Source organism: Limanda limanda, chromosome 4, assembly GCF_963576545.1.
Source record: "Limanda limanda chromosome 4, fLimLim1.1, whole genome shotgun sequence".
Lineage (NCBI taxonomy): Eukaryota > Metazoa > Chordata > Actinopteri > Pleuronectiformes > Pleuronectidae > Limanda > Limanda limanda.
In genome coordinates this window covers 11,655,322-11,672,854 of record NC_083639.1, presented here as the reverse complement: position 1 = coordinate 11,672,854, position 17,533 = coordinate 11,655,322, and the positions used below count along the sequence as shown (strand labels likewise).

General features: G+C 37.9%; 1 protein-coding gene across 2 annotated transcripts; it reads right to left on the bottom strand.

Moving 5' to 3' along the window:
* Positions 1-843: 843 nt before the first annotated feature.
* Positions 844-17,048, bottom strand: LOC133000398 (natural resistance-associated macrophage protein 2-like). 2 transcript variants are annotated; one of them, XM_061070329.1, is made up of 17 exons: positions 16,881-17,048; positions 11,712-11,796; positions 10,199-10,335; positions 9,902-10,021; positions 9,478-9,597; positions 9,139-9,245; positions 8,940-9,010; positions 8,773-8,840; positions 8,513-8,668; positions 8,217-8,375; positions 7,980-8,066; positions 7,085-7,204; positions 6,790-6,939; positions 6,561-6,634; positions 5,644-5,797; positions 5,501-5,554; positions 844-1,914 (listed from the first exon to the last, which is right to left on the bottom strand). In XM_061070329.1, the coding sequence occupies exons 2-17, from the start codon at positions 11,743-11,745 to the stop codon at positions 1,837-1,839; spliced, it is 1,689 nt and encodes a 562-aa protein (XP_060926312.1). In that variant the 5' UTR covers positions 11,746-11,796; positions 16,881-17,048; the 3' UTR covers positions 844-1,836. The 2 variants fall into 2 exon arrangements, with proteins under 2 accessions (XP_060926312.1, XP_060926313.1); XM_061070330.1 differs by lacking the exon at positions 844-1,914 and having other exon boundaries at positions 2,633-5,554; positions 16,881-17,047.
* Between the last annotated feature and the right edge of the window lie 485 nt (positions 17,049-17,533).

Sequence of the window (17,533 nt, the reverse complement as noted above, 5' to 3'; positions counted from 1 at the left end):
AATTACTTGAATTAGTTTGTGTTTGTTTTGGACTAAGGCACAGTGGTGAACATGGGAGGCACTGTGTGGACGTCTGCACATTAATTAGAAGACACACGTTGAGTCCAACATTTGGTCAAGGAAAATATTTAGTTTTATCAACAACACAATCCATCGAACCTCTGAGGTTTTTATGACAGATCCCGTTGTCATTTGTTGTCATTATTTTACATCACTTGTCTTCGTCTCGAGTGTCTTCTGTGTACAGTTTTTACTCTACCTTTACTTTAACACAGGGTAACACTGTTTGTGCAAAGTGCTATATTGACCCAGTAACTGAAGTGCACAAGAAGCGGCATTTCCAAACTCTGTTGTGAAACAGTTGTCAAACTTGTTAATGTTTGTTAACTCCTGCCACACTCATGTGCAACAGAGTCGAGCCGCCCAGTCCCACAGTGAGCATGACCCGTCCCTCTACTCGTGATACAACACCTCAAATCACTTCTCTTATTTACCTTTCAACGTTACTCACCTGTTGCACCACAGTGCCAACTTTCTCCTCCATATCGAGTTCAGAAATTAAAATGCTGTATTGAAAGTTCATTTTTGCATACAGCATAATTCTGCACAAATTTGGCTGCATCAAAATGAAACGTAAAAAAAAAAAATCAAGCTTCTAATAATGCCCCAACATTCTCAAGTGAACATAATAAAACTACATACAAAACCAAGGAGCACTTTATAAAATGATAAAATACACATAAATAAACAAATCAACAAAACAAACTGACCTAAGCTTATTTGAGACGGAAATTGAAGAAACTACATTTAAATAAGATAATAAAAAATATTATAACTGCCAGCAACAAAGGGGAGAAAATATTATTCAGAATCCTCTGAAAATTCTAAAAAGATGAACATCTTCATCATGAGAATTTGAATAAAACATATCAAATTACATTCTAAGACAGTGAGAGCGACATAAAACTAGAGTTGTCTTCCACAATAAAAAACATGGAAAAGTTTGACTTTGACTGATCAGGTATATATATATATACCTTCTCTATTTTCTAAGTTCATATGCAATATATTAATTATAAGAATTTATTCATCTATTATTTGCATGTATTTACTTAAGATTGTAATTGAATATAAATTAGAATAAATGCAGGCGTTTGCTTGCCTCAAAAACATTCATTATATAGCTTTTGTGTTGGATCTCTGTGTTGTCTTTCGTTGGGGATGGGTCCAATGGAAAAATGTGAGATTTGATTTGTTACATCAGGTAAATCAACAACAGCTAAAAAAAGCTGTCTACTACTGGAGGTCCATGGCATCTGTAGTGCAAGTGACAACAGCCAGTTGTGTCGCCAAACTGTGGTAACTCTATGTTTTGGACTAGTTTATTAAATTCTGTGTGATTTCTAACTGGAAAGTGTTTTTTTCATCACTGTAGTGTTTAGTTGGCAACTGTCACAGTCTTATTGGCTTGTTAACGGATTTGGAGAAGTCAATGTTATGGAGGTTGAGGAAAGAGTCTGTAAAATCCAGAACATGTTAAAGGCTTTTGAGTCACAGGAAACACATATTCTTTAGAGATCTGTCTCATTTTTAAGCTTTGATATTAAATCATTTGCACTTGTCGCTGAGACGTTTGTGATGGAACACACCTGTTACTGAAGTGAACAGGATAAGACATCTGTGGGCGCACAAGTGCACTTAAAAATATGTCAGGCACCGTGTGAGGATGGACTTCCACTGGGCGAGCTCCAGTGTTCCCACGCTTCAGTCAGATTAACTGTCCGCTTTCTTCAGGCACCAGAATAAAAAGCATCCACCCAGCCACATTGTGTCGTTCTATCTCTCACCCACAGAGTCAGAGTCCATGTCGTTCAGTAGGTAAATGTCTGTGTGACGAGGTATTCCCATTTGAAACTGAAAGAAAAGAAAAAAGAGATGGAGTCGTTACGAGTGAGATTGTTGTAAATTCATGATGAGAACATGAATTATTAAAAAAAGAAAATTGCCATTAAAACTGATTCTTGAGCTTAAATGAATGATTCAACATATTAACTAATGAAAATAATTTAAAAAAAAGATTATCATTTCTTAAATACAACTACCTGCTTAGTACACACATTGATCTTATTATAACCTGTGAAAATGTGGTGCTACTGCAACTCATTTCAAAATCACTCGCTCTGTCTCATTTAAAAGAGGAAAACATAATCAATATTGTGTTTTGATGAGGTAAATAAAAAAGGATCCAATCGGTTAACAATTTGAATTTGATAAAATCAAAATAATTAATTGATTATAGATAAATCGAAGGTGCTCACCTTGGGTCAAAATGCTACTTTCCTCATTTAATCCTGGAAAATCCTGGAAGAGAGCATTTGTACTACAAACAGTGCTATGGACTACCATCTACACTGATTAAATAAATGTAGAAATATGGAATTTTGACCCTTGACCCCTTGTTAATGTTAATACATGGTTTACTTTTTAAGAAGTGTGTAGGGAACCCCTTAAAACCCAACACATCTTTTCTAATTTACATTATTCTCACAGGTAAATTTAACAGTTCATGTTAATATTAAACTAACATTTAGCTACTCTGTACTGTAGTTAGCAGGTTTTACAGTAAAGCAAGTTATCAGGTTGTGTAGTTTATTTATTGCAATAACATGTTGTCAAGAAATTGACACAATTCAGTAATTATGAAACATACAGATCACAAGTTTTTCTTTTGACAGCCAGAAAGACGACGGCAACAATTGTCCATATAGCCATCATTCCCCATTTATTTTGGACACAGTGTTTTTCATTCAATAGCAAATAACAGACACTTTTTCCTTCAATGCCAAGAGCAGAAATGAGTGAGACATAATGAAGTGATGTTTACTACACTAATGTTTTCTCTGTAACAATTGAAATGTGTGTTTTGTCTGTGTTGTTTCCATTTTTCCTGTCAGAAAAGTATTAATGCATTTCTGCCACTTGCAGCTGCACCTGGACCAAGACAAATGTCTCCAAGTCATCTCAGCTAGATTGGATTCATTTACTGTAACTATTCATTTGAACCCATATATTTGTCCTGTGTGTGTGTATATATATATATATATATATACACACACACACACACACACCTCACTTGGATACGGCTCAGTCAGGTGCTTTAGTAAAGCATATATCATCATATTCCCTTGTGCTGGTTTATTAGATATGCCAACGTTTTGACCTGAAGTTCTGCTGCCTTGCAAACTTGTTAAAAATCAATGTTGAGAAAGGAGAACAAGCAAAGCAAATTCATTGCCTTAAAACCACGTTAGAAAAATTATTAGATCTCAATAAATCTTTGGAGCAATCGAAACAAACTTAATTTATAAATTCAGTGCATCAGAATTACAATAAATAGTGTCTACTTTGAAGTTATCTTCTTTGTCTACTATCTGTCCTGATTGAATTTTATTCGCTCTTATTTGTAATCACAAAATGAGTAGTTTTCAGAGTCTAAGTTAAGACTCAGTCAAACTTGTCATTATGGGTTATATAACAAGCCTTGGCTTTCTTTGAACTTGTTCAGAATTCTTCGTCAAGATAATTACAACAATTTTGACATTATTTTTAGGCAAAAGTTGTTATTTCATTTCTCTTTACAGAGCAGGACAAATATGCTGCAGTGTTTTCCTTTCAGGAATTTTAACTTTATAAATATAGAATTTATTTTATCCTGATGTTCTCCGAAGACATATTATGTTGGATAAAAATGTGGTGGATGAAGTGGTTTATTTTCCTTTGGACACCTTAGCTCACCTTAGTAGAGGAAACAAAATAACTGCTGTTATTGTTAAAAACATGTCTTGATGATCAGTTTCCTACTAAATAAATTTAATTTGACTAATAATCTCACGTCAGGGTGTTGACCAACCTGAGTTGCTGCCTTCCTGATTATTTAGGCACTAAAAAGAGCCTCTGAGGAGGAGGCTGTAGTCACATAAAGCTTCACTCATTTGAGGAGGCATATTTAATTCACAGACTTTTTGTATTGAATCAACTCCTGCATGACACTGAAACTTGTTAGTTAAACTTGTCTGACATGTTAGACTGTAATCAGCTCACAGCATTAAACCCCTGAAATTAAGTGTTATGTTCTCTTTGAATTATTAGGCATTTTTAAATTACGTCATGCAAAATCCAGTGAGTTACACAACAAGCTACAAGGAGGCTTAGAGAGATGAGAAGGTAGTTGAATGATGTTGAGGTAGAGTGGCAATCGTAGCAGAAGCTGCAGCTCCTCCCCCTCCCACCAGGACACTGGCAGGTTGACACTATGTAAGAGGGCTCACACAGTACTCACAAAGTACTTGATGATGCTAATATTAGAGACAATGTCATGTATGAGTCTCTCTTACAGAGAAACAGAGCTGAAATGAGTCTTGCTGATACTGTGTTTGTAACAGTATAAAGTCAACAGCAAACATGATTTCAAACAGTGTGTATGATATGCTACATGTCTGTTCAGATTTAGTTATATAAAAAAATATTGATACTGCATTATTTTAACGTTTTTTTGGGGGGGATGAAAAGTAGAAACTACATTTTATTATGGTAATATTGTGTTTCCTCCCCACAGACTGTACATAAAGATATAAAGATGGACGGTGAGTCTGCACTTCCTCCCACTATCCACAAATTAAGCCAAAACATCCCGCTTCGAACACTGCCATCTGGCATCTAGGCAAACCTTCATGTTGTCTATCTTTATATACAGTCTATGGTACTTTCATAGGCAGCTGAACTTTAAGCTTGTTTAACAATTTTGTAGCAGTATGTCCCAGAGATTGGGGCTACTTTCTTAGTTCACATAAAGTAGGATGTGTTTGTGTTAGCTGGAGTCTTAAAATCACTCGATCGTCCATATAAAACTCTGGCATCCAACTCACAACTGCTTAAGTATGTGACAACACAAACACTGCTGGGAAAGTATCCTCTCAGGGACCGTTTGGTAACACAACTTGAGCTGCTATTTCTTCACATCTAGGACATTATACTTTTGAAAAAGTCTAGAAGTTGTTATTTAAAGATACTGATAATTACAGCAATTTGAAATTGAGTTAAACTGTTGTATAAACACTTTTCAGCAAAGTTAGCGACAGTTGTTGTCTTTGAGGATTGTAACAATTATTGATTTGTCAAAATATGCACATATATTCATTAGAGGTAAACTCAAGCATAAATTATTCACATCTAACATACTGCACTGGTGTGGTATTAGTAAGTTTGATAAAATTTTCTAAAATGCAACAAACTTCCATACCCAGTCCAACACAGAAGCAAACACGTGACATTAGCAGAGAAGGTGCTTTCAAGATCCTATGTGATCTCAGGAAAGTCCTCGTTGTGTACAGGGCTCAGAGTCTCCAATAGGACAGAGGAATGCTGGTGGTTACTGTCCTGTCCAGCTCTAGGAGTCGCACTCTGACTGCTCCTCAATCAACAGAGCAGGTCGCTTTCTTACCCTGCTGCTAAAGTCCAGGCAGGAAACCCCCAAAGCAACCAGACAGTGCCAAACCTGCAGACAACGACAAAGGAGAGAAAGGTCACGAAACAGTATGTCTGAAAACAAATGGAAGTCAATGTATGGCTGCACTAATAACTCACCAGGTAGCATACGAAGCACAGATAGGCTACAGAGAAAAGAGAAGCGAGGACGTAGAGGAGCACGCTGTTCAGCGCTGTCACATAAACCACCACAAAGTACATGTTGATTGCACAGACCACCAGGGTGACGATACCCCCGGAAATCTTCCACACCCTAAAGAAAACAGGCAGGCACGTATTCAGCCACTGAGAAATAGTAGATTTTCTCAAAATAACAGGATCCTGAGAATGTCACATGTATGTAATGTAATATGATGATTCATCAGAACTATTATCTTGCATCATCATCTTTACTGTTACACTACTGTGTGAGTGTTTTTTAATATACAGTCCAACTAAATTATCTGACAGCATCTGTAAAGTTAAATAAGAGAATTATCAATGGATAACTAAACTCTGACATAAACCACAACAAATTCACCTGGCTATTTTTAAAGTTGGACCAATTTTGATCCTGTTTGTCTGTGTTAAAGGTTGCTCGAAAGGCCCTTATCTGATAGACCCCAAACATGCAGGTGTACAGCTGAGGATCCAAGGAAGTGGAGTCGATTTTATGTTATTTGGATGAGCAGCTCTTGAGCAAGCTTCAAAAATTGCTGATTATATACATTTTATTGGTCAAGCAAGATAAAGAAAAAAAATCATAAAGTTAGATTGATAATTGACTTTGAGGGCAGTGCAGCACTTGGACGAGTTATGGCATCTTTTTTTTACATGTCGCTGTTAATTATGTGATATAGGTTTTCTTTAGAAAGATACTCTGCTGACAGCCAGACAGTAAGTGCCTTGCTGATGTTGGTAACTGTACGGTCAATGAACAATACAGTTCAAGAAATACTACTAATAAATACAGTATGTACTAAAGAGTCATGAGAAAGTAATTCATGTGTAAAACAGGTAGAAAGAATTTCACTCACATTCCATTTGCAAAGTCGTTCATTATGGACGTCAGACTGGTGAAAGTCAGAATTGGGATCAAAGCAAATGGAAGCTGTTGGATAGAAAAAAAGGTGAATATTTTACAGGATTATGCTCCACACAATAAAAGAAGGATAAGTATAATAAACTGGGCTATAGGTAAGAGCAGGATAAAGAGCTTTTTACACATTTGATTTTGAGAGCTTTTTACTGGACGCCTGGACTAACCTGCATGCTTTGAAGCACGTTGAGAAAGTCATTCATGCCTGTCAGATGCTGAACGTCCTGGAAAATGGCTACCAGCAGAGTTGGCGTGATGGCAATGGAGCGGGTCAGCAGCACCCGCGCAAAACGGGACCATCGCAGGTTCAGGAAACCCTAAGAAAACAAGTCAACACAAGGATAGGTATACACATCTAGATGTAATGTTTGTTTTTACCCATTTCCATCTGATTTAAAATGCCTGACTAGAATTAAATAAACAATAATGAAAGTTAAGCTACGAACAAACAGATATTCCTACCTCCATGACAAACTGCCCAGAGTAAGTGCCTGTCATAGTGGAGCTCTGTCCAGCTGCCAGGATCCCTATGGCCCAGATGAAGAGAGCCGCAGGGCCGAAGACACAGCCCAGGACCACTCCCTGAACAAATACAAACAAAGAATGAATTATTATCATTATACATCTACTTACAGTGGCCATATATCAAGATTTCTTTTAGCAAACTTAATTTAGTCATTTTTCCACTGTAAACATTATGCAGCCTATTGAACTAAAAGTGAGTGACAGCAGAGGGCGGCCCATCCCTCATATGCCTCTACTCAACCACAATAAGAGGAAACACCTGATTGGAGGTGCAGAGCCCTAAGATAAAATATTATGTGCTTGCCAACAATAAATAATCCTAGGAAATTTCTTTTGCTTCTTCTCCTGTACCTAAAATCAGACTTGATCTGTTATCTGCCGAGAATGCTCATAATCTACCCAATCAAAATTAGGTTTTCTCTTATGATTAAAAGGTCCAGTGTGTAAGATATAGGTGAAAGGGATCTATTGGCAGAAATTGAATATAAAATAATCCTAGTGATGTTTTAACTAGTGTGTTTCATCTGAATTGTACAAATTGTTGGTTTCTTCACCCTAGAATTGGCCCTTTATATTTAAAACCATTATATTTACATCGCGAGCGGGACCTCTCAATGGAGGCCGCCATGTTTTTTACAGTCGTCTAAACTGGACAAACTAAACACCTTTTCAGATTCTATAATAACTGAATTCTACCACAGGTTATCTTTCATGTTTGGAAGGGGAGGGTGAAGTGCGGGGAATTCAGCTGCAACATGCAAGTTCACCAGTAGATATCACTAAATTCCACACACTGAACCTTTAAGGTTTCAGTCACTATGCCCTGACATACCCCTTTGTAGATGTCCACCTCCAATGTTTCGTTGTTCGCTGGGAAGAGATCTGTGTGAGGACTGCCGGTAGCGTTGCACTGTTCACGCTACAACCAGGAAAGAAGAACATCCAATAAGCAACAAATTGATGTCAACGATCCTGATCCCAAAACATTTACATCACTGTATTTGCAAAATGACAGACACAAGCTTCAGCAGTGCTTAGTAAAGAGTAATTAATTTTAGTGTATACCCACCACTTGGTTATTTGTCTTATCATAGAAGGCTTCAGCAAAGACCGCCACGACAAAGACGTTGATGAGAAAAGAGATGAACAGAGCGAACGTTGACTCGATGAAATAATACTTGTTGGCTTCTTTTACATCCTTCTTGTTCTTGCGGTCAATGTCCCGAGACTGGTATATGAAGGAATAAATAGGAAAATGGTATATTTTTTAGCCAATTAAATTAATATTTTTTCTAAATGACATTTAAAAATTATTGTGACTTGTTGATTCCTTTAGGTTTAATTAATATCACAAGTGTTTCTAACCTTGACCAGCGCCGAGTGCAGGTAGATGTTGTGCGGCATAATGACGGCTCCTACAATTCCCACAGCCTGCTCTAGCTGCAAAGGCCCACAGCCGGCACAGTACGGAACAAACATCCCCTTCAGCAGCTCCCCTTGGTCTGGCTCTGCCACAACATACTAAAGACAGGCGAAAAGTTAAATATGTAAGGGTGTAATGAACGTCTCAGTAAAAATGTGTGAGATGTGACTTCAATCACATTTCAAACGTAAGGGAACCATACCTCGTAACCAAAGCTAATAGCCATTACAGTGATAAGAAAGCCAAAGAAAGCCTCCAGTTTCCTCAGGCCTACGAAGAAATACAAACTGGGTCAACACTGAGATGCACAATATTTCAAGCACCGACTGAAAGCTAGTGGTTGTATATCTATAGGAGAAAAACACATACCATATTTGTCAAGAAAGAGGAAGACAAATGTGTCTGTGATGGTGATGAGGACTCCTCCCCACAGTGGGATCCTGGAGGAGAAAAAGAGCACATCGCATTTTTCTTCAGTATTTTCAGTATCAGTATCATCAGTAATGGGAAAAAATATGGGAAATTATTTGCAACCACTTTCAAGGATAAGTACGAAAAAAGATGTTACCTGCCCACAGAGAGGAGGTTGAGAGCGATGGCACAGCCGATGACCTCCTGCATGTCTGAGCCAATAATGGCCAATTCGACCATCAACCAAAGGAGGATCCGAGGAACCTGAAAAAGCAGAGTATTTAAGATATAATCAGAATTTAGCAAATAAAATGAGTTAACAGAGTTAGTTGGAAGTCTTTTTATATTCAACATTAGGGTACCTCTCTAGTTCACAGAGGTAATTCCACAATATCTATGAGTATGAAATCAATAATGCAGCACTCATGTTGAGAAATATAACCTCTGGCAAAATAAAAGTGTATGTATACACAGAAGGTAAATGTGTGAGGCTCACTGTAGGATACTGGCGGTTGCAGACTTCAGCCAGGTGCATCCCTGTTACGACCCCGAGGCGTGCAGCTAACCTCTGCAGCAGCAGCCCGATAATGGTGGCTAACAGGAGCACCCATAGAAGCTGAGAAAGACAAAATCAGAACAAAATGCTTCAACTTCTTATAGATTAAAATGAAAGATGCCTGTATGTCACATCTTTTCTTCCTTTTTCAGAAAATAAGCTGATTGCATTGATAATGATGGCAATGGTGCTTTTTTTCAGATAACAACAATAGAAAGAAAGAAAAATTTGAAAACAAGCAAATCATTTGCCTTCATTATAGTTCAAAGTTATTGTTGTAGATTTTCTGTGTTTTACAATCCATAACTATGACCAGCAATGTGAACTACTGAGCCATGTGAGCAGTCTTCTTTTGATTTCTCACCTTGAAGCCGGCTTTAGCTCCAGACTGCAGGTCAGACTCAATGTTCCCTGGATCCAGGTAAGCGATACTCATCAAGAACCCTGGTCCAGTGAAGGCCCAGAGTTTACGGAAACTGAAGATCTGCACAAAAGACAACACAATTGTGTTTTTCTAACTGATGTTGCAATTTGAATAAAATATAATTTAATAGATCCAAGTACATATTTTACCTAAAATCAAACCAACTCTTATTTCTCCAATAGGAGCAAATAGTTTCATTTTGCGGCTTTTAAAACATGAAACAGTCATGGTCAGTACCTGGTTGGCGCTCTCAGGAATTGGCACCTTGTCTTCAAAGTATGTGGTGAAGGGCTCTTCCTGGGCCACAGGTGAGGCAGGAGGAGAGATGGAGCTGTACTGGTTCGTCTCGATTCCATCATCCTGAGGGGAGTCCTCTAACAAAACCACAGAATAAAAAACAAATTGCAGTTTGAGATAAGATAAAAAAACATTCCATCTACCAAATCCATCTCACTATTTAAGGTTCTATTAGAGAAAATCGCTCAGAGTGCAGAGCTTATCCGTAGTTTTGAACCTTATTATCACATACCAGCCTAACTGGTACTATTAAAACTCAAAGCTGAAAATTACTCACCGTTTATTTAATGTTTAATGCATTCAGAATCGTTTTATCAGCAAAAACACAACGTGGGCCATGTGTACGATGGATTTGTTTTAGCATATATAATTACTTCTAAAGAGAGAAATACAGCAGATCTACACAGAACTGCTCTGCTTAAAATACTTTTTTTTTTTTTTTTGAAAAGCACGAAACACAGCTTTGATCAATCTCCACTCAGGACTAAGGTTTGAGCCAGAGTATGTGAGACTCATCTGGGGTCCAGGAGCTTTATTGAACAGACTACATACACTTTAAAATTAAGAGATTTGTGAAAGTTGAATGACCATATGAAATATCTAATCAATGATAAGCTTAATTTACACAGTCATTTCAAAAAATTCTAACTAAGTGATTAAGAGTATGACTTTAAATTACATGCATTTAGTTGTTCAGTAATAACATGTAATTAAGAAATTATTCTTAACCTCAATGACTGAGAAAACAATGAAGGGAAACATCAGTGTATATATACAAAACTAAAATCTCACGTGGAATCCAATCTGTAATTACTGTTTAACATTGTTGACTAAATAATTATTATGAGTCCTTAAGCTGTAGATGTCCTGTACAACTCACTGAGGTTGGACCTTTCCTTCCTTTCTCGTGGCATCTCCAGCTCACTGCTGGTTCCAAAGTCCACTGCTCTCTAACAGTGTCCCTGCTTTGATATGAATCAGCCTTTATCGTGCTTTTTTTTCTCTCAATAGATGTCACAACATTCTGACATCATGTCTCTACAAGTGACCTGCCAGGAGAGAGAAGTGAGGACATCTTGGGATTGGCCAAAATAACACAACCCCTGAAGAAAAAAAATCTCCGGCCTGCCCTTTACCCTTTCACAAATCCAACAGCATCACATGAGCAGCAATAAAGGTCATGACTATGAGAAATAACAGCATTCAAGCTTTTAAACAATAACACCATTTTTTATCCAAACTAAATATTCTAGTATTAGGAATACAGAAAATATATATCCCTTTATTTGTGGGAGTTTTAAATAGTTAAACAGTAATGCTGTTAGTTAAAATGTACTGTAAAGTATTGTTATAAGCATGCACATGGATGCCTGTCCAGAGGGTTTAATGTGAGACAGCACAGCAGGTGTGTTTATAAGGCGATGGTCATGTTTCTGTTATCTGAGGCAGTTACCTTCGAGGATGTCTCCATCCTGCTCGGCCTTCATCAGGGCAGGCTGAGGGATCCCTGGGAAATTGAGGGATGGATATCAGCCCCCCTGCAAAAAGACAACAGTGGTTACACAACCTGAATGAGCCTGAAGCACATGACTGTTGAGGAGTAAATAGTAATTTTCATGATACCTTAGTGATGCTTTAGTCTCTAAAACTAACAGCTATTAATCTGACAACCACAACAAGAGTGAGCAACTTCAATGACGGTGCAACATTTTGTTCTCCTTTTCCATTTAAAAAAAAATATATATATAAAATCACATGTCATAAAAATGAATGAGCAACATCAATAACAAGAATAATAATAATTGAAGTTGATCCGATGAAAACCCTGGTACAAGTGTATCAAAGAAAAAATGTGGAATATGGCCAAAATGGCCACTAAATGCAAAATAGCAGGCTTCCTGTTGTGTTTTTCCAATTGCACCAAGAGACTTTTTTGTTTGTCTGGTCATGATACACCTGTATATCGATTTTTGTGAAGATAGGTCAATGGGAACACCTTCCGGGGGTCTCGGGCTGTCTCGGGGGGCACCGTTGAGTCATTTTGCGACGCCCATTGAAAATTCCTTCAGAATCTGAAAAATTTTCACCACTTTCTAACTTTCTGCAAATTTTGGTAAGAAGTTGAGCATGTTAAAGCCCTCAAAAAGCCAATTCATTTGCCTGAATAATAATAATAATAATAATAATAAATAAAATTTTTAGGGCTGCAAAGCAGCACTGGGTGGGCCCGAGCACATCCATTTTGAAGCGTTGCATGCTTTTTGTCTGAAAAAACAAAAATAACCAGTTCTGAGAGAGAGAGAGACGTAACCTTTGCAAGACATAAAGTTTCCTTTGATCTAGGAAGACTGAAATCAAAGGATTCATGGTCCATGTATGTCCGCGTTACAGAACATCGTGTTTTAATGGCGTGTAATCAAACTTTGACGCCACGCCACGGTCACACCGTGTGATTAAAAAAAAATCCGTCAGTCAGTTTTTATCTCCATCTTGTTTTGATGACACTCATTTCAATTTGAAGTTGATCCGATGAAAACCCTGGTACAAGTGTATCAAAGAAAAAATGTGGAATATGGCCAAAATGGCCACTAAATGCAAAATAGCAGGCTTCCTGTTGTGTTTTTCCAATTGCACCAAGAGACTTTTTTGTTTGTCTGGTCATGATACACCTGTATATCGATTTTTGTGAAGATAGGTCAATGGGAACACCTTCCGGGGGTCTCGGGCTGTCTCGGGGGGCACCGTTGAGTCATTTTGCGACGCCCATTGAAAATTCCTTCAGAATACGTAAATTTTCACCACTTTCTAACTTTCTGCAAATTTTGGTAAGAAGTTGAGCATGTTAAAGCCCTCAAAAAGCCAATTCATTTGCCTGAATAATAATAATAATAATAATAATAATCCTTACAATTTCAATAGGGTCTCACCAGACACCTTTGATGTCTGTGCTCGGGCCCTAAATACTGACTGAGAACAGGAAACATCCAGTTTCACTTCCACTACTCCCACCATTTTTACAACACTCCTCACAAACTCTACTTCGAGTTTCAGTTTCAGAGAGAACACTATGTTCTCTGAGGCGGTGTGAGGCTTGTCTGAAGCAGGACTCATGTGACGCCTAAGACGGGTGGAGGCAGCAGACAGAGCAGACCTCCCAGACAGTCAAGGTTTCCATCACAATGCCAAGTAATTTGCTCAGAGATAAAACCATTATCAATGTGACCGGTTGTTTGATAGTTTCCTCAATAGCAGCAATTGATTAAAAATCAATGGAACTTGATGAATAGATTTGTTACCAGCAAATGTTTTACTCTTTTACTAGACATGAGGTTAACTGCTTGGGAGAACGGCCTTTCCTTATGAGACCATCAAAATAAAAGTACTTTCTTGTTTTTTAAATCCTAGGTTAGACACATTGTTGCTTGAATTATCTCTCCTATAAACAAACTAAAGACCAAAAATATCTAAATGAGAAACAATTCTAATTCTTAATTCATAGGGCAGATTCAGCAGTGCACTTGAATTTTAGCATGTTGACGGCCTTATTAAATTGCTGGATCAGGTATTTTGGCTGCAGAACCCTTGAGTTTTCTGCATCTGTATGTGGCCGCAGCAGTCATGCTCAGTTAAGCTGCTTTCAGACTTATACAATAAATGCACCGCAGTACCAGACATGTTCCTGAAGTTTTCCTGAGGGGCTGTATGTGAAAACGCAAGTCTTCATGTCTGAAAACTACATTATTATATAATTCTAATAATCAGGCATGACATGACAATAATAATAACAGTATCATACTTTTGGGAATAGCAAAAGAGATTTGATGTTGCTGATTAAGTCATGTGACCCAAGTCTGATCATATTCTCAAAGTACAAGTTTGCCTGATTGGAGCTAGAAGGCAGATTTCAGTGTGCAGATATTTTATGGTTGAAGCTGTCTACATGCATTTTGCGCATTCTTTTTTCAGTCAAGCGCCTTTTCATTAACCTAATGTAGCATTACTCCAATTCGACAAAGCAAATGTATCAACACAAGACAAATTCTTTGGCCTTATTTGTATTCATCCGCTTGTTCTTATCTGTCACATGAGGATCAATGTAAGACATACTGTATGTTTTAAATTGGTCATGAAGTGAACTTGAGTCCAGTCCGGATTGTGTAACTTTATTTTAATGTGTCAGCAGCACTAATCCTTTTGAATTCCATGGGCACCCACATGCTGGTGACTGAAAACGTCAGTAGCAAAGAAGTTGATCTTTTTGAATCAATAATGTTCGTATAACAGCAGCTATATGATGTTCTTTTAAAAAACACCAACTTATGGTATCAATTACATGATTCATTTTGATGTTACCAAACTTTTGCTGGTCAAGGTTGTGGATCTAAATTTAAAAGTAAACCAACTAAAGACATGTCATAGTCATCCATCTAACTTCTCCCAATGACCTTGGCCTCTAACAACACCATAGGGACCTAATCTGCACAGAACAGATTTTACAATCACTACTGTGCATCTACGACAACTCCCAAACTGACATATGATCACTGCTGTTACACCCCATCCAATTATTAAAGGCTTTTATTATCCATGAGAAGAATTAAAGCACCGCAATGCCAAACAGAAGAAAAATCATAACAATTTGTATATTTTATCTTCTTATAAACCTCAGCTGCAGTTTCTAACGTCACTTTTGACATAACTCACACTTGAGATAATTTCTTCTATTTTCATGAGGACTCAGATGCAGCAACAAATCATCAAACCTCAAACACCAACACAGCTCTAGTTCAACCCAACAACCGTCATGAGGATAAAACAATGAGTCGTCGCTGATGCCACCAATCTAGAAATGTAATGTTCAGCGACTTGGCTCTGGCAGAACCTGGCCCATTAAAAGCATGGCCACACCACACTAGCAGCAGACTAATGAATTCACGTTTCCTTATGTTCATGAGCTTTCTAAGATTCATAGTAAATGTTTATGGAACAGCAACTTTTCCTTCATAATGGCACTGACTAAAGGTGTGAAATACATATTTATTGCGTCAGTCCCTCTGTTTACAACCGACTTCATGTTTAGTCGAGCTGTGCCTGTGACCAGAGACAGCCATAACAAAGTTAACACGTCAAAAATACTCAAGGTGGTTATAAAGAGGTGGTTGTAAATGAATACATATTACACAACTAGGCATGTAGATATTTTATATTACAGTATGAACCAAACATCACTGTGTAAACTTAATTATCTTGCAACACATATACTGAATTCATTACTTAACATAGGCAGTGAGAAAATGTTGTATATTAACACATTGAACTAGGGACTACGACACAGGAGAAGATTGTATTTATGTAGCAATACTACTCTTACTGAGTTGGAGTTTCCCACACAGTATGACTTAATTTTAATTATAATATGCATGAAGAAGGAAAAGTACAGTAAGAACAAAATGTCTTTCAAACTGCGATAACAGCTCATCATCAGTTGGGCTGCGCTTATGATTTTTTGTTATTGATCAAATTGCAGATAATTTTCTTAATTATCAGTTACTCTGTGAACTGATTAAAGCTGCTCAAAACAAAGCTGTCCAATGATAAACAGCAAATCCCCACATCTAAGAAGTGACAACCAGAGAACACTCAATAAAGAAAAACGTACACTTTAATAGATTGATAAAATATCTGTTGTTAAAACAGTCACAAGTGTTGCCTCAGACACTCAAGGCAGCCTTTTCTATTCCTAGCACTCCGGAAGAAGATGACGTTTTTCCAGAAACCCTTGTTCTGCCTTTGCTCTAAGAAACTGAGACGCTTTCAGTATGGAAGAATATTTTCATGCCTATGAGTCTGATGCTTGCCTTTTCTACCAGTCACTGTGAAACGTGACATCATTTCTCATGATCTAGCTCATTACAGGGAAGAGACTAGGAAAGTGGGTGGTACACTGTCAAGAAACTTTTAACCTCAAGTTCACTTGACAACATGTTGTGTCTATGTAATGACGTAAGAATCTAATTAGAACATTTCCAGGTGATTGGAGAGATTTGTATGAGTTGAAGGAGGAGAAGCAAACCCTGGATTGGCATTCGCACTGATAAGGAAACAGGAAAACAATAATCCTGTTAATAATCCAAACTTAATTCATTAATTATTTTAGGGATGTCAGGATGAACATCTGTCTCAGAGCTTTAACACCACATTTGCTCTCAATTCCAGTTCAACACACCGCTGTATTGTGTGAATACAGTCTGACAGCAGCACAACCCCGCTACACGTCCCTCTGGTGACAGTGAAGGAGTCAGTGTAATTTATAAAGTCTCAGATTGAGTGGTCGTTATGATCTGATCAGACTTCAGATTAGAAAACAGAGGCCTGACCTCTCGTCCTGGTCCATGTCCACTGGGTGCAGCGGAACTGGAAAGACACCAGAGCCCAAGCGCACATTAACCATGTATAAGTTAATCATGAATGAACAAGAGCAGCTGGTGGCATCACCTTCAGAAGTAAAAGAACCTTAGCGTTATCACTGTGAGGTCCCATCAAGCTAACCGGTTCCCAGGACATGTTAGCTGTGTGTGTGTCCGCCGCTGCTGCCCTCGTTAAAGTATGAACACGGTCCTACCTTGGTTTCCGGTATGGGCGAGTTTGGTAACACGCTGAGTTTTCACGGTTCCCGCTGCTTCTGAACTGGAAACACGCGTGTGAACCGGGAGTTAGCTCAGGAAGTAGCACGTTAGCGACGCTAAATTCTGACAAAGTCGTATGTGTGCGAGCAACATCCTCTGCGCAGGCGCACTGGACCTGCGCTCTTCTGATTGGACAAGAGTTAGTTTGAGTCTTCATTCCGCTGAGGAAGTTTGTCAGGCGCACAGGGCAGCCTGTCAGTCTAAACCCAGGGAGAAAACTCTAAGTGATGGTGATAACCTGTGAAAGTACAAAACTAGTAAAACTCAGTAAAATGTGTTTTAAAGAATAAACATATGGAAGCCCATTTCCGCCCCTGGGATGAAGAAAATACAAATCCTGTATCTCATAATTATGACTTAGTTTGTCATTATACAGGATTTTTATCACAGGGGCGGAAATGGACTTCCATATAACCACGTATAAAAATAGTAGTGTGAATTTTTTCTAAAAGCTTTCATCTCTGTGTGAATTTTTATTTCTGTCTTTTAATTTTATTTATTTATTTAGATTTTGATTACATTTTACTGCTGTTTGTTCCTTTTGTGTGGCACTTTGAACAATTCCATCACTGGAAAATGTATTTCATCA